We start from the raw sequence: 17,500 nt of genomic DNA, 5'->3' as shown, positions 1-17,500 counted from the left end.
CAGTATATATATATACATACCGCAGCATACAACCCCGTTTTCCCCTCTCTCTCTCACGCCGTCGCTGACTGACTCGGCAACTACACGTCCATTCAGGGGGAGGAGCGAAGGTGGGAGCGAGCAAAAAAAGGAAACAAAACAGAACGGAAGCAAAAAAAACAGGAAGGGGAGAGGATTGAGCGGCAGGCACAGGGAACAGGAGACCACAAGGGTGATTCACTGAGAAGCAGGGCAGGGAGGAAGGAAGAACAAGAACAATAAGAAAAAAAAGATTTGTCCCACTCATATTCCTCCCCCTTTCTCTCTCTCTCTCTCTCCGTGGTGGCGTTGGGGCATCCTCCTGAGGAAGACTGACTGTGGCGTGCATGTCAGTTAGAAAGCCACCGCTTGCTTCCAACAGGGGAGGGGCGAAACCCACGGCGTTGCGCAGAAACGAGGCGGGGACGGGGGATCAGACGTCGCGTGGTGCCATTCCCAGTGTGCCTAGGCCCGTCCCTCCGCGCAACTACGCCCGACGTGGCAGTGGCAATCCTTTAGCGCTCAACTCGCAACGCGGAGGCGCGTTGCCGTATCAGACTACCAATTCGCTTTTTGCGGGGAGCGTTGCACAGGGCAAAAACGACGAACCCGGCCCTCGCAACGGCAGCAGCGGCAATATCTCCCCTGGACAGGAGGAAGAGAGTGTTAGTCCCACCGCTGGCGGGGTAATGCGTAGTGGAAACGGCCGTGGGCCCGTAGGGCGACGCATGCAGTTGAAGGCTAGTACGAAGCGGAACTCCAGTGAGAATGTGGCGGCCGTCTTTGGGGGGTCGCTTCTCATGGGTGTAGACCGCGCAGGCAACGGCGGTGCCACACGGAAGGTGTTTTCAGGACCACCGTCGTCGCGCGTTCTGGCAAATCAGGGAGGTGGCGGCGGCGATGGCGGGCAGTACCGGCCGCACCCACCAGGAAGCGGGGGTCCGAAGTTCAGCGTGCGTCCGATCCAGTTTGCCCTGAACGCTAATGGCAACCAGCAGCTGTCGCCGGTGCCACCGCGACCCCCAGGTGCGTTTTCTAAGCCTAAAAACGTCTTGGAGATCGCACCTGTGCCCTTGCGTCAAGGCAATAGGCTTTCACATGACACCGTGGATCCATTTGCTACCACGCACGTCCTTAACGGTGTAGGCACACGGCGGGCCTCCTCTGAGCCAGATGAGGGAGGGACGCGGTGGGGCAAGGACACGTCGTCACCGTTTGCGCTGGCGCCTGTGAAGCTGGAGCAATTAGCCTTACCACCGCCAACATCGTCTCCGCGGATGGCGTCGGAGCCAAGTGCCGCTCCCTCGCGTTACGGCAGTCAAGGTGGTACAATGGCAAATGGTGGTAAATTGTCCGCTGGTGCCCCCGAAGACGGCGCCAACAAAAGCAATATTCTTCAATACGACTTTCGAGTCGTGGCTAGTACAGGGAAGACTTTTAACTCCCCCATCAAACTCACAGTTGGCGTGGGTAGTCTTCAGGGACTGCGTCCAACAATGGAGGATGAACACTTTTTGCGGTTGAATGCAGCTGTAGCGGCGGGGCAGCCGGTGTCCTTGCTTGGCATTCTTGATGGTCACTGTGGTCGTCGGGTGGCTGAGTTGGCGTCAAAGCATGTACCGGATAACTTTATCGCTCACTCAGCCCTTGGTGAGAACAATGCATTAGCTTTTGTAGAATCTATTATACAGGCAGATCGAGCCATTTTTCATGCCCTAGGCAAAGGCACATGTGGTGGAACTGGTGCTAGTTGCGGCAGTGGTGGTGGCTCCACGCTTATTGCCGCCGCCGTCCATGGGCGAATGCTGTACGTGGCCTGTTTGGGCGATGCCAGGGCGGTGCTGTACGATGGTAACACAACCATCCCCATGAGCGAGGATCACAAGCCCACCACCAAAAGAGAGCATACACGTATTCTTCAGTGTGGCGGGTTTGTCCAGTTTGGTAGGGTGTGTGGCATACTTGCCGTGAGTCGTGCCTTAGGGGACTACGAATTTAAGTTCAACGGCAATAGATTCATTGCAAACCGGGAACTAATGGTGTCGAATGTGGCCGATGTTCGCCAAATCAACTTGACCGATTCCAGCAAATTTCTCTTGCTGGCCTGTGATGGGTTGTGGGATGTAGTAGAAAACGAGGAGGCCACACAATTCGTGCGAGACTTCTTAAGTTACACGCCAGATGTGGGTTCCTCGCCGGAGGCCACGAAGCGTGCGCTTAACAATTGTTGCCAAAAGCTCGCAGAGTTCGCCGTGGATCGCGGCAGCACGGACAACGTCTCGGTGATGTTGTTGTTTTTCCACGACGTGGCCGAAGTGGTGGCGGGGTTTGACCGTCCCGTGGGCGCGGTCGCGGCCCCCCTCCCCGCCCAGGCCGTGTCGCCGCGCCTCAGCGCCCCGAGTCGAGGACCCCCATTCGGTAGCTCGCTGTTTGACGGAGGCTCGCACACGGCCCGCGGGGCACCGGGGACGAGGCATGCACTGTTTGGCTCAGTCTCCTCGTGGCAAGGACGCGGTCGCTCTATATGGTGATGAAAAATGTTTAGCATGCGTTTTTTTTCTTTCTTTTTTTTTTCGTTTGTTTGTTTTGGTTCTTTTTTTTACTCCTTTTTTTTCTTCTTTTTTTTTCTTTTTTCCGTGGGAAACTCTGGATGAGAGAACGCATGGCGGCAGGACAACGCTCCCTTCTAACTGTCCCTTTTTTTTTTCTTCGCTCTCTCTCTCTCTCTTTCTCTCTTGTTTTGTTTTTCTGTCTCCTTGTTTGTTTCTGTCCCTGCTTGCATGTGAGTCACTTGCCGGGTCCACTGCGTGCCGCCAGTACTACACGTGCACCGCTTACGTGCGTTATTTGTGCGTATATGTTGCACGTATGTAATGCGTAATGGTGTGCGTGGTTGTCTCGTTCCGCCACACGGGGTGGGCTGGGAAGAGGAAAGAAATTTGGGAAGCAAAATAAAAGAAAAGAAAAGGAAGAAAAAATCAAGAGAAGTTTATCTGAGACGGGGGCCGGGACGGCTATAAACTAAAGTGAATATAAATAACAAAAAAAAACGACGATGTCCATATTTGCAGGCACACCCACTGCTCCCAGTTGCACGTGCAAATGAATCTTTTGTTGTTGCCGTCGTCGGCGTCGTCGTTTTTGGGGCTGTCCTTTTACTCTTCTTCTTGTTTTTTTCTTTCTTCTCTCTCTCTCTATCTGTGTGTGAATGTCTGTCTGTGTGTGTGTGTCTGTGTGTGTGTGTGTCTGTGTGTGTGTGTGTGTGTGTGTGTGTGTGTGTGTGTGGTTTTCTTTTCTTTTCTTTTTTCATCGGTTTAGATGCGATGTGAGTGAGTATGAGGCTATGTAAATATTTACTTCTATACATACTAGCTGTACCTTCGCCTTTTATCACTTCCTGGTCTTCGTGACTGCAGGTCTCTACCATCCACGCTGTGTGTGATGTGATGTAAACCAATCTCCATGAAAAAGAGGGAAATGGACGACAGCCGCCAAGGACGAAAAGAAGGCATGCTTCTCCCTACTTGACAGCATCTACTCATATTACTTTCTCTCTCTCTCTGTGTGTGTGTGGGGGGGGCTTCCCTGACTTGTTGGTCTCCCCTCTCGCTGGCTCATTCCTTGGCTTTGTCGCCGTTGGGGCGGAGACGTGAGAGGGCGAGGGACAAGGGCAGGAAGCTGCGAAATGATAAGGAGAGAGAGAGAGTGAGAGAAAGCGGGCGTGTGTCAATGTCGAGGAAACGGCTTCTCGTCGGCCTTCTTCTTCGTTTGTTTGTTCATTTGTATTGTGCTTGTGCGGTTGATCCACTTTATTTTGTTTTTTATTTGCTCATGTTCCTAATTGCTTACCTTTTCCCCTCTTCCCTCTCCTCCTCGTTTACTTCGGTGTTGTTGCTGGTGTTTTTGGTTATTTGTTTGTTTGTGTTTTGCGCGTGTCTGCCTTTCTGTTTGTGTGCGTGTGTGTGTGTTTTTGTTGTGTGTGTGTGTGTGTGCATCTGTCATTGAGGCGCCGCCGTTTGTGTGGCGCCCGCCCCCTTTTCTCTCCCCCGCCCGCCGTCCCCCACGCACGCCTCCGCGCGGTCTGCCCGTCGCCGCTCTTGAGGCGCCCAGCCGCGTGAGTGGGGGGAGGGGGGCCGAGGAAGCACGCCAGTAACGGCGTCGGAGTGAAGCGGCGGGCGGGGGACGGGGGGCTCGCTCTCACTGCTGTACGACTGTAAAGACGGAGGGAGGGCGCGCGCGCGGGAATCGAATGAAGGGGAAAGTGCCGGAGAAGGGGGAAAAAAACGATTTGCGTGGGGGCACGCAGTGTGGCTGTGGTGCAGCGCGGCGTGTATCTTTCCTTCGCCCGCGTTCCGTGGCGCTCGGTCGTCCTTCCGTGTGTGTCTGTGCACCTGTCGCCGAGGCCGTGGGGGGCCGGCGCCTGCGCGGCCGCATATAACACACGCGCTAGAGCGACCGCCGTGCAGGGAGGCGGCAGAAACAGAAGCGAAGAGAATGGCGGAAAAAAAAGAGAGAGAGAGAAGGAAAGAGAAAAAAGGAGGAGGATGTAAAAGGAGTGAGTGAATGCAAACGTCAGTGTTGCTTTGAGGGAGGGAGAGCGAGGAGCGTGAGAGGAAAGAGTGTGGGTTGGAGGAGGCAACCAGCAGCACGAAGGAGAATGAAAACGAAATACAGGGACAGAGACGTAAAGGCGTGCCAAAATTGTATTTCATCTTATCTACGCCCATCTTCCCGTATACGCGCATATAGAGAGAGATGAATGCATATATATATATGTATGTATGCATGTATGTATATACACATCTGCCTTCGTTGTGGCACAATATCACACACCACCCACTTAGACCTTGCCGCGTGCATTCTTAAGACCCACGTGTTCCCCCCACCCCCCTGTTTTGTTCTGTTTTTCGCGTTCTCCGAGTTGTTGTGTCGTGTCTTGGGTTTTTCTTTTATGATTTTCCGTTTTTTTGTTGTTGTTGTTGTGCTCCCGCCTCTGGCGGCAGTGCCGTGATTGGGTGAGCACCGAGGCGAGGAACACGAGCGAAGGCGATGTGTGAAGTGTGGGTGCTGTGCGGGGCGCTTTCTGGGCGGCGAACGGGCGGCGTTCGTGTCGAGGTATTTGTTGTTATCTTGAATCTGCCCTTTCCTCCTTTGTTGTTGTCGTTGTTGTTTCCCCTTTTTTCTTTTGTTTTGTTTTGTTTCTGTTTTGTTGTTGTTGTTGTTTTTTTTTGTTTTGCCCCCTTTCTTCCGCTGTGTACTTTGTTTGTACTTTTCGCGTGCTGCCGGCCTCTGCTGCGTGTGCGGGCCTCCGGGTCCGCCCCGCGGGCCCGGGGAAGCGCCGTGTCCGCGAGACTTCCTCCGCCGCCCCGCGGTCTCTGTGCCCAGACACACACGCGTGCGCACGTGCAGACGAGCTCTGTCTCCCTCTGTGTCTTCCCTCTTCGTGGGCCGCGCAGCGCCGAGGAAAAGCCGCAGGAGTGAAAAAGCGACAAAAGAAAGAAATAAGTAAAGGGTGTAGGGAGCGATCCGCTGGGCGGGGAGGGGGGAGGGACTACCGTGCAAGGGAACGCAGTCCGGCCGGCCGCCTCTGGTTTCCCCGTTGTTACTTGGGGAGGAGGGGCTTCGCCACCCGCACCCGCACCCGCATTTATCCCTCTCACAGTGTGTGTGTGTGTGTGTGTGTGTAGTTAGTACGTGCATACGGGCGTATACATTCCTATAGAAACAAATAGGCTGCCTGTGGGTGTCTTGCCTCGCTGGCTCTCTCTCTCTCTCTCTCTGTCTGTCCCTGTGGAAGTGGAGGCGAGGCGAAGGATGCTGTCGACGGAGGAGCTTGCGACACTCACGCTCAAGTCGCCGTTTGTGTACGAGTACGGGGACGCGCCGTACTTTAAGCGGTGCCTCAACGAGTTCCCGCTGCACTTCTTCGTGCGCTACCGCGCGAGCAAAGACGACCCCTCGCAGCACCGCTGGTCCCGCCTGTTGGAGGTGGTGGACCGCCGCCCACCGCGCACCGCCGACGCCGACGCCGCCACCACGACGCCGCCGCCGCCGACGGTGGCCCCGCTGTCGTGGAAGGAGAAGTTTTTTTTCATCGCGCTGCGTGTGGAGGGAGAGGACAAGTGTGTGGAGCTCCCGCGCCTCTCCAGCAAGCTGCCGACGGCGGCGGAGGTGATGGACTACTGCGCCCGTCGGGCCGAGTCGCAGCTGCGGGCGGGGGCCCGGCGGGAAGGGGAGGCGGACGCCGACGACGTGACGGGGGTCACCGCGCGGGCGCAACTGCCCACTGCAAGGGAAATGGCGGAAATGCGGGCGTTTCGCCAGACGCACATCGTCAATCACCGCTGGACGCCGGAGGAGGTGGAGGCGATGCGGGAGCAGAATGAACGCATGGGCCGCGTGGGTGCCTGCAGCGCCCCGATTCGGCTCACCGTGACGTCGCTGCATAACATGCGGCTGGAGACCGAGCTTGGCATTGCGTCCAGTCGACACGTGACGGGGCACACCGCCACCGCAATGGAGCGGCGCAGTTCGACGCAGCTGAGCTTCAGTGGCCGCGCCAACTCCCCGGCCACACCGCAAAGCCCTGCACAGCCGCAGGGACTCTGGGGCAGCGGAAGCTCGCTTGCCGACCTCACCGCCACGCCGCTGCCGCCCGGCACGCCACTGGAGTCCTCGCCGCTGCTTTCGCAGGAGGTGCTGCAACGCTGGGAGGAGAGTAAGCGCGACGCCGAGAGTTTCTACGCCTACGTAAGCGACGACAATAGAAGTGCGTACATGACAAAGATCGCACAAATTACGTTAAAGAACTATGAGCGGAACAAGCTCGATCGACTGCGTGGGATTGCCAATGAGAAGCGTCTTGATCGTAGAGGAAATTTGCTGGAGTCTGGCGGGTTGTGGATCGTTGATGACGAGGTGCGTGCCCAGCTGGCCCGCAGGTATCAGATTGAGCAGGATGGCGAGGCGGGCACCGCTGGTGGCGGAGATGCAAAGAAGAATGCGACGGAGGCGCCTACCGATGACACGGCGACGCGGGAGACGGCTTCACCGCCGGTGAGTGAGGAGGATCGCATGGTGCAGCGATTCATGGCTTGGCGCAAGACTCAGGACTTCTCCTTTGCGTCCGTGCCGGATGAGTTCATGGCGACAGTCGACGAGGACGCCGTGGAGGATGACACGGCGGGGGCGCAGCGACCGCCCGCCTCCACGCGATCGCCGGAGCTGCTGCTGATGGACACAAGCCCGCAGAGGGTGGCCTCCCAGCTGCTGCACAAAGCAGCAAGCAGCATGCTAAAGCGGCCATCCTCTGCCCGCGCCTCCCTCGCACACTCGCAGGGCAGCTCGACGAGCCTGGAGAGCGAGCCACCGAAGAAGTTCGCGCGTCGCGCGTAAACTGCACAACCTGGTGGCTGCTGGAAGAAGGAAGAATGGAAAAGGGGGAAGGCGGCAGGCGGCAGGCCGATTTTGTTCCTGCGCTCTCCCTCTCTTTGGGTCCGCCCCCCGTGTGTGTTATGTTCTGCCACTTTTTCCCCTTTGTTGTTATTTCGATTTTGTTTTTTTGTTTTCCTTTTCATTGGTTCCCCACTTCCCCCGTCCCTCCTTTTTTTTTCTTGGCCCTGTCGCTGCGTGTGGGGGGCCGCTGCCTTTTCTTTCTCCCTCAATTTCTCTGGGAACCGGGGCCGGGGGAAGGAGGTGTGGAACATAATATCTGCGCATACGTGTGTGTGTAAATATATATATACGTGTATTGTGGAGCAAAAAGTGAACGGTGGTTACCCTTTGTACGTGCGTGCGGGCACTTGTGTGACGCGTCCCTCCACGCGCCTTCGTTCTCGTTCTCGTTCTCTCCCTCTTCCTCTCTCTTTTCCCTGGCTACTCGTGTGCCCGCACCTGCGTTGAAAACACGGCGGCAAGGTCCTGTTGAGCGGCGGGGGGCGGGGAGCGGTGGTGAATTTGGGAATACTAAAGAAAAGGGGGGGCGGGTAGTCCAATGGAGCGGCAGTGCTTGGCGTCCTCCATCCTGCAGCCGCTGGCTCCTGATCCCGGCACCACGACTTCTGCTGCCTCGGTGACCCGTCAGAAGCGCGCGCGGGACTCGTTTCTTTACGACCGCAATGGGAAACGTTTGAAGGGCCTAAAAGGCGAGGCGGCGAAGCTCATGCACAATCATCGTTTTTTTAGCAGCGCGGAGGAAATGCACCACCTTGAGCAGACCCTCGCGGTAGGCCAACGTTCCATGGATGCGTTGGCGGGCGGCAGCGGCGGCGGGGCAGGTGGGGCAGGCACACACAAACTACCTGCGTTACCCGACATGTTCGGTGTCGTGCTGCCCACCGCGGCGTCTGGCGGAGGAACAGCCGAGGCAGTAAACGGTGAAGGTGTGGCCCTTGGTGCGGTGGTCCCGCCCATGCACCGCTGGTCCCTTGTCCAGCGGCGCCTTGTCGCCGTAGCGCCGCAGTCGAGGGACACAGCGGGTCCATGTGCCTCGTCGCCAGCGGGGTTGCCGCGGGTTGGCGCCTCTGGCTATCGCTGGGTGCGGGCGGATGCGTTACTCGTAGAGAATGCCCTCATGTCTGCGGCGCTGGCAGAAAAGGAGGAAGACAGGGAAACTGATGGCCACTGCGGCGGTGGCGGCGGTGATTGTCGTTGCGGGCGCGTGGATCTTCCAGGTTCGTGGTTGGCGGCGCAGCACCTATCTGTCCCTCCGGAGGTGGAACTTTCCGTCCTCCATGCCTCGACCGAGCCCTCGCCCTTTGCATTTCTTACCGTCTCCGCCGAGGAGTACGCGGCGATGGGACTGGGCGGTGACGCGTACCAACCAGCTGTGCTCTCGCACGAGGGCGCCAACGACGCCGGTACGGAGCGTTGGAGGTTTGACTTCGCGTCCACGTGCAAGCTGCTGGCGCTCTACGAGCAGTTTGGCAACTTCGCGGTGGTCGCCGACCGGTGGCGCTACACGTGCGCCCGCGACACGCCGGCGGGAAGTATGGCGACCTCCACGCACGCCGCCCCGCCCGTGGAGGTGTTGATGGAGCGATACAAACTCGTCTCGGAGGCGGTGTTGTGCCACCGGCTGCGGCGCCTGCAGGAGGCCCTGGAGGACGAGGAGGGCGCGAAGGCCGGCGGTGGCGCCGCCCTGTCGCCCTCCTGCAGCTCGAAGCCCCACAAGCGTGTGGCGGTGGGCGTGAGTCCGACGGGAGAGCGCGCCCCGGCGTCAACCCACCCACTCATCTCGCTAATGGAGAAGCACCCGGTGCTGGTGGCCCGGCGGCGGCGGCAGGAGTGGCTCACGCAAAGGTATCAGGAGCTCAGCGGAGGCGCCGACCCCGTGCCGTCGCCGCACGAGGAAGCGGCCGAGGAGGCGAGCATGCTTGCCAGGCACAGAGCTGAGGTGATGCAGCGATGTGTGGAGTCCTCCACCGCGTACTCCGCGTCGCCAGCGCCGTCACGGCGGCCGATCAGTCAGGCTGCGTGTAAGGGAAACGGCGGTAAGGCGGACGTGTCGCTTTTCCCGTCGTCGTTCCCACCACCTCCGGCGTCGCCCTTCTGGTACGATGGGCTGCTGGAGCAGTCGCGCCGCAGACGACTGCGTGAGTTCCTCACGCACGAAGCAACGATGAATGTGCCTTACTTTAGGGCAGTCATGGCGGAACAGCGCGTGTCTAGCCAGGCAGCGGTGCTGTTTGACAAGCTGCGGGTGTTGACGAATGGCACTGCGGCTGCTGTTCAACAGGACGAGGAAGTCTGTCGCGCGAAAGGTGGAAGATCTCTAGGGAGGCGGTCTGCATCTGACAGACCGAGAGGGTTGGCGAAGGGCCGCAAAGCGCAACAGCAGCACCAGTCTGCGTTGGACGCCATGGGGGAGGACAGTTACCAGGGTGTGCAGGAAGAGGTCTCCCGCATCCCGCTCCAGTGTGAACGACTACGGCTCTGCGTGCAGGCGGGATGGTTTCTCCCGCCCCCTGTCGTTGGACCCAACAATAAACCGACCGGCGGTGGCAGTACGGTGGCAAATCGGGCGCTCAGTAATTTTGCAGAGGCGCTGCTACTGAGTTTGCCTCCCACGGTGCCGCGGCTGCATCTGGGGGTGGAGCTGGAACTAGAAAAGCACCTCTGGGAGGATCACCGGGCTCTGTGCGACGACAGTGCGGAGGTGCAGCAGCTTCTGTGTGAGGCACGCGTGCTGTACACGCAGAACGTCATTCTGCGTCGCTTTGCGGGGAAGTGCGGCGTGCTGGAGGCGTCACTAAAAAAATTGGCGAGCGAGGCGGCTGCCGAGATGTAATTGAAAGGGGAGGATAAAAAAAAAAGTGGGGAAGAGGCTTATTCCTCGTTTTTTTTCTTTCTTTTTTCCCCCATTGGCTGGCGGATTTGTGTTGTCTTCCTCCGCTGCTGCGTTGTTTTTGCCTCCTTCTGCCCTCGCGTTCAAGCGGTGGTGCTGCGGCCCACGCATACAGGGGGGAAAAAAAGGAGGGGGGTGCGGGGCGTTCCTGTTTGGTTGAGGGGGGCCGCGCCGCCCCTCCCCCGCACTCTCCTTTTATTTCCCTCTGCCCAATTTGTGTGTGGGTGCCTGCGTGTGCCGGGTCGTCGTGCGTGATGCCTTCTCGCCGTTCGGCTCCTGTGAAGTAGGGGGCGGCATGGAGTAAACTCCGTGTCAATCGTTTTTTTTTTTTCGTCTGGTGTTGTTGTTGCGTTTCTGTCGCCAGGCGGGGTCTCCTTCATGCGTGTGTGTGTGGGGACGCCGCATCCCAAGGAAAGCTTCGTGGCAGTTCAGACTCTCCCGTTACAAGCGGCACGCAGCGCGGGCAGGCGCATACGCCGCGGCGTGCATGTCCCACGTTGCCCTCCAGCGCTGGTGTGCGGGGCCGGCAGGACTGCGGCTGCGCGTGGGGGGACGCACTGCGGCAAGGCGGGTAGGTTGTTTTCTGTCCACACGCCACGTAGCCGTCTGTGCCGCCGCACGGGCACTCAGCAGCAGCAGCAGCAGCGGCGCCAGTAGAAGTGCTACGCCTCCCGCCTCAGATGGAGGCAGAAGAACGCGAAGCCCACAACTGACGACGGTGGAGATGTTTTTTAAGCTGGTTTCGCCGCTTATCGCCACGGCCCCGTGCGTGACAAGGACCGCCACGTTGTACGGCAACCTTCCACCCAAGCTGGGTGAGGTACTGGACACCGTAGACCTCACCGCGCGCGAGAGCAATCAGGGCACACATCGTTGGCTAAGAACTTGCTTTGGCACACTTGCAAACGGGCTGCGGAGGCTGCAGGCCACGAACAGGATTAGTCACTGGGGCGTGTACGTTTCTGAGGATGGGGTTTACGTTGTGAAGGCCTGCAGTGGTGAGGAGGCCGAGAAGGCCTTTGCTGCCGTGCGTGCGTCCCAGCTGCGCTTCAGCCAGTGTGAGGCAGAGTCGCTCCTTGAGGTGTTTAAACCGGTGTTTCCGTGTTTCACGCCGCCGCCGCCGCCGCCAGAGCCGCGTGCGTTGACAAGTAAGAGGAAGAAGAAGGGTCAAGTGCCAGGCGGCGTGTTCACCCCGCAGATGCTTGTGCCGTACGTGCCAACCTTCTTCATTCCCATGGAGGAACTACTCGCGGCCCTGCCAGAGGGCTACACGGCGGCGCACATTGAGCAACTATTCGCCGCCACGGGGACGCTGGAGATCGTGACGCTGGAAGGCGAGAAATTTGTGCGACTGCACGGCGGAAAGCGTTTGGTGGATTTTGCACGTGACGGCGCAGGCGAGGCGGCGCATGCGCGATGGCGGGAGTATCAACCTGACCCCTTTCTCTGTGGGCCCCTGCACCGGCTCTTCCCTGCCCTCGCGCGCTGGGTGCCGCTGCGCCGGCTTATCACGGGAGCCCCCGCCCCGCTCCTCCGTGCGCTGCTGCCGTGGGAACGGTACAAGACGCTTCTTTTCTTTGCGCAGATGCAGCACGTCTTCAGTTTCACGCCGGAGGGTGAGGGCGCGGTGTGCTGGGTTGCCCCAGTGACTTGTTTGTCGTACCACGACAGTCCCACGCCGGCAGCGGTGTCGGAGCTGGCGGGGCTGCTCAGCACGCAGCGTGTGTGCATCGCGGACCTCCTGGCGCAGTCCTCCCACCGCATCTCCGACCACGCCAAGACGCAGATCATCATGTACTACGGGACCCTCCTGAACTTCCTCCGGGCGCACGGCGACGTCTTCTGCGTGGTGGATGACACCTTCGTCGCGGCCGTGTCGTCGCGGGGCACCGCGGAGCGAACGCCGCAGACGCTCGAAGACAAGCTGGAGGAGGCGCTCGTAAGCCGCAACCGTCGCACCGCCCAGAAGATACGCCGTCGCATGGCGATGGAGAAGGACCCGGACAGCCCATACGCCGACCGGGATGTCCTGCTGGACGCCATTCTTCGCTACGTGCCGCAGAAGCGCTCCATCTCGCTCAGTTTTCTGCTGCGGTCGCTCCCGCCGTCCCTGGCAGAGTTCCTCCCCGGCAAGCCGCTCTCCATGTTTCAACAGGCGCCAGAAAAAATACGCGTGTTTGAGTACCGCTACCGGCATCGTCTGCATCTCATTCGCCCCGGTGTGCCGCTGCCGCCCGGTGTCCTGCGGCAACACTACACCGAGCCGGAGCTTCTCTTTTTGTGCGCGGCGGAGCTTCAGCAGGCGCCGCGCGCCATGGTTGACCTCTACGGCAGGCTCCCCTACGGCGCGAAGGAGGTGATCCGGCTGCAGTACAAGGGTCTCTTGGAACTCCTGCGGCCCTACCCGCACTTCTTCACGGTCGTGTTCAAGGATGCCCTGCGCCTCGACAGCCGCAACGCGCTGGTGACGCTCATCCAGATGCCCCCAACGGTGGCGCTGGGCGAAGAGGACTACGGTGCCACGGCGCCAGAGGGCCCCGTGCAGCGGCAGCAGCTGGAGGACGAGGACAAGGCGGCGATGCAGACGCTCCCCGACGAAATACGAAAGACAATGCGCGTGAGTGACGCCGAGTAGCTCTCCGCATGTGGCCCCTTCACTGGTAGGAGCAACGAAAATAAAAGAAGGAAATGAGGGTCAGCACACACACAAAAAAAAAAGTTTTTACGCTTAAAGGGTGCCTTAAACTAATAATGCCTGCCGGTGGTAAAGAGGCACCGCTGCTCCGGCTCCATTCCTGTCCTCGTGTCTTTTCTCCCTCTTGCTCCTTGCCGCCCCTCTTGTGGAACCCCCGTCACAGATCTCACGGCAAGCCAAAAGCGCGCATTACGCAGATATAGGTTAAAGAGAAGAACAATACCCCTCGCCAAGGAGCAATGACAGAAGTCAAGTACGAGAACGGCACCCCCACGTTTGAGGGCAACACAGTTGTCAAGTGCTTCAAGGACAACGGCAACGGCCTCCTTTTCCGCCTTGTCAACGACGAGAAGAAGCAGTGGGCCTTCTACAATGACACAAAGGAGTACAACATGGTGGTGAAGGCGGCCTTCGGCAAGGACAGCAAGGTGGAGCCTTTGGGCTCGACAAAGATGGAGAAGGATGAGGAGACAGGCGAGTTCAAATGCGAGGTCCAGGTCGCTCCTCTCGCGACGGAGCTGTTCGTCGGGGGCGAGCCCAACGGCTACAAGCTCAACTTCGAGGCCAACCCCATTGTCAAGTAGACCCGGTGCACTGGGCCGCTGCCGTCACGGGCACGCAATTCTCCCGGAGGCTGGCTATTTCTGGTCAGTCGTCCCCTTTTTTTTCTTTTTTTTTCTTTTTTGGTTGTTTCTTACTAGGAATTTTTGTTCGCCCAGGTGGGCACCTCAAGGAGCGGGAAAAGACAAACGAGGAAGGGTTATTCGTCGTAAGATCATTAAGTTTCTGACACGTGTGGGTGTGTGCGTGTGAAGGATTCTGTACTCTCTGCGTCTGAGCGTGTCGGTGTGTGCTTGTTTGTTGCGGTTGTTGACAGAGGTGTTTGGGAAAAATTTGTTTGTTGGTTCTTTTTGGCGCTTGCTTCTCTCTTTGTTTCCGCCCTCGCGCTTTTTTGTCTCTTTGCATCCGGCGCGTGTCTTGCGACGACAGAGCTCAGAAGCATGGCCGACGATCTCTCGCAGTTGGGGGTGAGTTGGGTGGAGGAGTCGGCCCTGCGGGAGGACGTCGTGGCGGCAGTGGACGCCCACGGCGCCGCAGAGGCCGCGGTGGACGAGGCGGAGCTGCGCCGCCGCTGGGAGGCGCTGGAGGAGATGGAGCACGTCGTCGCGGAGCTGCAGTCGTTGGCCGCGAGGCCGCGCCAGGCCGCCGCGGCGCCGAAAGGGGGGCTGCAGGTGTTGCCGGGGGGCGGGGGCGCGGAGGCGGGGAGAGAGGCGGAAAACGCCGCCGCCGTTCTGCATTTTCGCCTGGCGAACGCACAGAGGGAGGTGGAGAACCGCGCAAAGCTGCTGCGTCGCTGGCAGGTGGAGATGGAGGGGCGACAGCGCAAGCGGGTTGAGGAGGCAAAGCGGCGAAGGCGGCTGTCGGAGGCGGCGGCGGCGGCGGCGGCGGAGCGAAGCAGAACGACGAGTGCCTCCGACGGCGGTAACGCCTCCGTGGCCCCTGCGGGTGCCAAGGGTGAGGCGCATGCTGCGGCCGCGAGGCGCGTGCCTGGCGTGCAGGTGGCTTCCTCCTTGGCATCCCTCACGGCTGCCGCGTCGCCGCTCACGGCAGTGAGTAATACGCGGCCGGAGACGAAGTTCCCGCTACGCGCCCGTGCGGCCCTCAAAACTGCTGCGACGACGGCGCAATCAGGGGCGGCGGCGGAGCTGCCACGGTCTCGTGGTGGTGGTAGTGGTGGTCATGCGGCGACGACGATGACGCCCGCGGAGTACGCGGGTGGCGCCATCCTCCCCTCACTTTACCGCGTCACTCTGACGCGCTCAGATGTGCGGTCAAAGTCTAGGAAGTACGCAGATGACGGCGACCTCGATGCGTTCCACGCGCGGCAGCTAAAACGAAAGCGGTTGGAGGAGGCTGCTGCAAACATTGCGGCCTCACAGTTGGCCCCGACGGTCCCCGCTGGCACGGTGAAGGCGGAGGTGGGCGCTGGCCCCGGCTCCCTCGCCGTAAAGCAGGAAGTCGGAGATAAGGATGGAAGCGGCACCTCTTGTGCCAACGCGATCGACGTTGATGCACTGATGGAAGAGGAGGATGAGGACGCCGGTGAAGACGTTGTGCGGCAGGTGATCATGCACGGTGGCGGTGTTAGCTGTGAGACTGGAGGTGAGGTTCACTCCGTGTCTCAGGGGAGGCAGGAGACGTTTGTGTCGCTCGTGCCTGGTATCTCTCTCTCGGCCGTCATTTACAACCGCTTGCTGGAGCATCAGCGAGACGGTGTGAGCTGGATGCTGCAGCTGCACACGCAACGGATAGGCGGCATCCTTGGCGATGAGATGGGCCTTGGGAAGACGATACAGGTGGCGGCGACGCTAAACGCCCTGCATCATGCGCAGCAGCTGCGTGGTCCCTGCCTGATTGTCGCCCCCTTGACGGTGCTGCGGCAGTGGGTGGCGGAAATGCACCGATGGGCTCCATACATCCGGACATGTGTCATGCACGAAAGCAGCGCCACCACAATGAGTCGTGAGAAACTCGTTGAGTCCATCCAGGCGACGCCGGCGGTGCTTCTCACAACCTACACCGCCGTGCGGCAACACTGTCAACTCCTGCACAGGGCAAAGTTTCAGTATGTGATATTGGATGAGGGGCATAAAATTAGTAACCCGGAGGCCACCGTGACACTCGCGGTAAAGTCTTTTCCGACGCCGCACCGTATCATTCTCTCCGGGACGCCCATTCAAAACACCCTGAAAGAGCTTTGGTGTCTCTTTGACTTTGTCCGGCCTGGCCTGCTTGGCACCATGACAAGGTTTGTGGGGGAGTTTGAGGAGCCGATCAACGCAAGCAAGGACGTTCGCGCCTCCCCCCTCGCGTTGGCCACCGCCGTGGAGTGTGCCCAGGCACTGCGCGAGCGCATCGCCCCCTACCTGCTGCGGCGCCTCAAACGGCAGATCATGAGCCACGCGCTGCCGCAGAAGTACGAGCGCGTCATACGCTGCCCCTTAAGCGACGAGCAGTTGGAGGCGTACGTGGAGCTGCTGACCTCCGCGCGTGTGCAGCGGCTGTTCAGCAGCACCTTGACGGACACGCAACTGATGGGCGGGTTGAATCGCGACGGCCGTGACGCGAGTGGCTGCCTGCACACCGCTGGACGACGCTTTCAGCTGTTTCAGCGGCAAAACCACGGCGGCATTCGTCTTGAGGCCTTCCGCGTGCTGAATGAACTGCGGCAGATTTGCAACCACGTGGACATTTTTCGATTGCGGCAGGCGGCGGCGGCGAACGGCAGCGAATACTTCGACGACGACGACGACGACGAGAATGATGGGGTGGAGGCGAGGGCAAAGCGGCGGCGCGGGACGCACCTTTCGCTGCGCAGCAACCGCCCGGTAAACTACGCGGGCAGCGGGAAGCTGCAGACGCTGCAGAAGCTGCTGACGGTCTGGCAGCGCGGGGGGCAGCGGGTGTTGGTGTTCTCGCAGACCCGCATGGCGCTTGACATCATTGAGAACATGTGCGAGCAGGAGGGCTTCACGTACATCCGCATGGATGGCAGCACGAACAGTCACCACCGGCAGGAGCTCATGGACCGCTTCAACGAAGACGACGGCATCGTCGCTGCGCTGCTCACGACGCGCGTGGGCGGCGTTGGAGTCAATTTGGTTGGCGCCAGCCGCGTGGTGCTGTTCGACCCCGACTGGAACCCCGTCACGGACGAGCAGGCACGCGAGCGGGCGTGGCGCATCGGCCAGACGCGCGACGTCGGCGTCTACCGTCTCATCGCCAGCGGCACCGTGGAGGAGGCGATCCTCCGCCGGCAGCTCGCCAAGACGTACGTGACGGAGAAGGTGCTGCACAACCCCGCCCTGCAGCGTTTCTTTCACCAGCAGGAGAGCCTCACGGAGACGTTCTACCTCGGCGCGGAGTACGACAGCCGCGTGCCGGCGGGAAAGAAGCACATCCTCGCGGCGCAGGATATCTCCCCCCTGCTGGAGGCGGAGGAGGCGGAGGAGGAGGCGGCGGGGGTAAAGCAGGAGGGGGCGGCGCCTGCCGTCTACCGGGTGCGGGCCCCGTGCCCGCAGCCGCCGCCAACGTCGTCGTCTTCGTCGTCGCCCGCCGCCGCCGCCGCCGCGCACAAGGCGGAGACGGCACTGCTGCAGGACCTCGTGGACGGGCAGGAGGTGCGGGTGTCGGGCGGAGACGCGATTGCGCGGCGCCTCGCCCGCCTCTCCGCGGCGCAGACGATGCAGCGCGTGACAAGCACCACCCGCACCATTGCGCAGCAGCAGGCCGAGATGCGGGCGAGGGCCGCAGAAGAAGTAAAAGATGAAAAAGTAAACTGAAGGAATGCGCCTTTGTTTCTATTGCTGCGTGTTTGTTTGTTTGTTTGCATCTCCCCCTCCCACAAACCCGCCCGCGTGTTTTTCGGTGCTGCTGCTGTT

The 17,500-nt window shown here is 60.1% G+C and overlaps 6 protein-coding genes across 6 annotated transcripts, besides 21 other annotated features; all 6 read left to right on the top strand.

Moving 5' to 3' along the window:
* Positions 1-122: 122 nt before the first annotated feature.
* Positions 123-161: a microsatellite.
* Positions 162-236: 75 nt separating this feature from the next.
* Positions 237-272: a microsatellite.
* An 18-nt stretch (positions 273-290) lies between these two features.
* Positions 291-317: a microsatellite.
* Positions 318-365: 48 nt separating this feature from the next.
* Positions 366-2,549, top strand: Tco025E_02086 (putative protein phosphatase 2C; the record flags this gene model as incomplete). Its single annotated transcript, XM_029369021.1, has 1 exon — positions 366-2,549. One exon carries the CDS (start codon positions 366-368, stop codon positions 2,547-2,549), a length of 2,184 nt encoding a protein of 727 aa, XP_029230888.1.
* A 20-nt stretch (positions 2,550-2,569) lies between these two features.
* Positions 2,570-2,652: a sequence feature (A-rich).
* A 56-nt stretch (positions 2,653-2,708) lies between these two features.
* Positions 2,709-2,724: a sequence feature (A-rich).
* Positions 2,725-2,754: a microsatellite.
* Positions 2,755-2,796: a sequence feature (A-rich).
* A 146-nt stretch (positions 2,797-2,942) lies between these two features.
* Positions 2,943-3,006: a microsatellite.
* A 170-nt stretch (positions 3,007-3,176) lies between these two features.
* Positions 3,177-3,235: a sequence feature (A-rich).
* Positions 3,236-3,303: a microsatellite.
* Positions 3,304-3,324: a sequence feature (A-rich).
* Positions 3,325-3,711: 387 nt separating this feature from the next.
* Positions 3,712-3,734: a microsatellite.
* A 233-nt stretch (positions 3,735-3,967) lies between these two features.
* Positions 3,968-4,010: a microsatellite.
* Positions 4,011-4,782: 772 nt separating this feature from the next.
* Positions 4,783-4,816: a microsatellite.
* A 122-nt stretch (positions 4,817-4,938) lies between these two features.
* Positions 4,939-5,001: a microsatellite.
* A 171-nt stretch (positions 5,002-5,172) lies between these two features.
* Positions 5,173-5,254: a sequence feature (A-rich).
* Positions 5,255-5,679: 425 nt separating this feature from the next.
* Positions 5,680-5,703: a microsatellite.
* A 67-nt stretch (positions 5,704-5,770) lies between these two features.
* Positions 5,771-5,810: a sequence feature (GA-rich).
* A 22-nt stretch (positions 5,811-5,832) lies between these two features.
* Tco025E_02085 (uncharacterized protein) lies at positions 5,833-7,413 on the top strand (the record flags this gene model as incomplete). The annotated part of the gene is made up of 1 exon (XM_029369020.1): positions 5,833-7,413. One exon carries the CDS (start codon positions 5,833-5,835, stop codon positions 7,411-7,413), a length of 1,581 nt encoding a protein of 526 aa, XP_029230887.1.
* Positions 7,414-7,439: 26 nt separating this feature from the next.
* Positions 7,440-7,479: a microsatellite.
* A 532-nt stretch (positions 7,480-8,011) lies between these two features.
* Positions 8,012-10,306, top strand: Tco025E_02084 (uncharacterized protein; the record flags this gene model as incomplete). Its single annotated transcript, XM_029369019.1, has 1 exon — positions 8,012-10,306. The coding sequence occupies one exon, from the start codon at positions 8,012-8,014 to the stop codon at positions 10,304-10,306; it is 2,295 nt and encodes a 764-aa protein (XP_029230886.1).
* Positions 10,307-10,850: 544 nt separating this feature from the next.
* Positions 10,851-12,998, top strand: Tco025E_02083 (uncharacterized protein; the record flags this gene model as incomplete). The annotated part of the gene is made up of 1 exon (XM_029369018.1): positions 10,851-12,998. One exon carries the CDS (start codon positions 10,851-10,853, stop codon positions 12,996-12,998), a length of 2,148 nt encoding a protein of 715 aa, XP_029230885.1.
* A 299-nt stretch (positions 12,999-13,297) lies between these two features.
* Tco025E_02082 (calpain-like cysteine peptidase) lies at positions 13,298-13,642 on the top strand (the record flags this gene model as incomplete). The annotated part of the gene is made up of 1 exon (XM_029369017.1): positions 13,298-13,642. The coding sequence occupies one exon, from the start codon at positions 13,298-13,300 to the stop codon at positions 13,640-13,642; it is 345 nt and encodes a 114-aa protein (XP_029230884.1).
* A 76-nt stretch (positions 13,643-13,718) lies between these two features.
* Positions 13,719-13,754: a sequence feature (A-rich).
* A 305-nt stretch (positions 13,755-14,059) lies between these two features.
* Tco025E_02081 (putative DNA excision repair protein) lies at positions 14,060-17,401 on the top strand (the record flags this gene model as incomplete). Its single annotated transcript, XM_029369016.1, has 1 exon — positions 14,060-17,401. The coding sequence occupies one exon, from the start codon at positions 14,060-14,062 to the stop codon at positions 17,399-17,401; it is 3,342 nt and encodes a 1,113-aa protein (XP_029230883.1).
* An 11-nt stretch (positions 17,402-17,412) lies between these two features.
* Positions 17,413-17,448: a sequence feature (A-rich).
* Positions 17,449-17,500: the final 52 nt, after the last annotated feature.

The sequence above is a fragment of the Trypanosoma conorhini genome (genome assembly GCF_003719485.1).
Source record: "Trypanosoma conorhini strain 025E chromosome Unknown Tco_14.4_contig_00077, whole genome shotgun sequence".
Lineage (NCBI taxonomy): Eukaryota > Euglenozoa > Kinetoplastea > Trypanosomatida > Trypanosomatidae > Trypanosoma > Trypanosoma conorhini.
The sequence above is the reverse complement of the archived record's forward strand: the minus strand, read 5'-3'. Positions and strand labels throughout refer to the sequence as shown.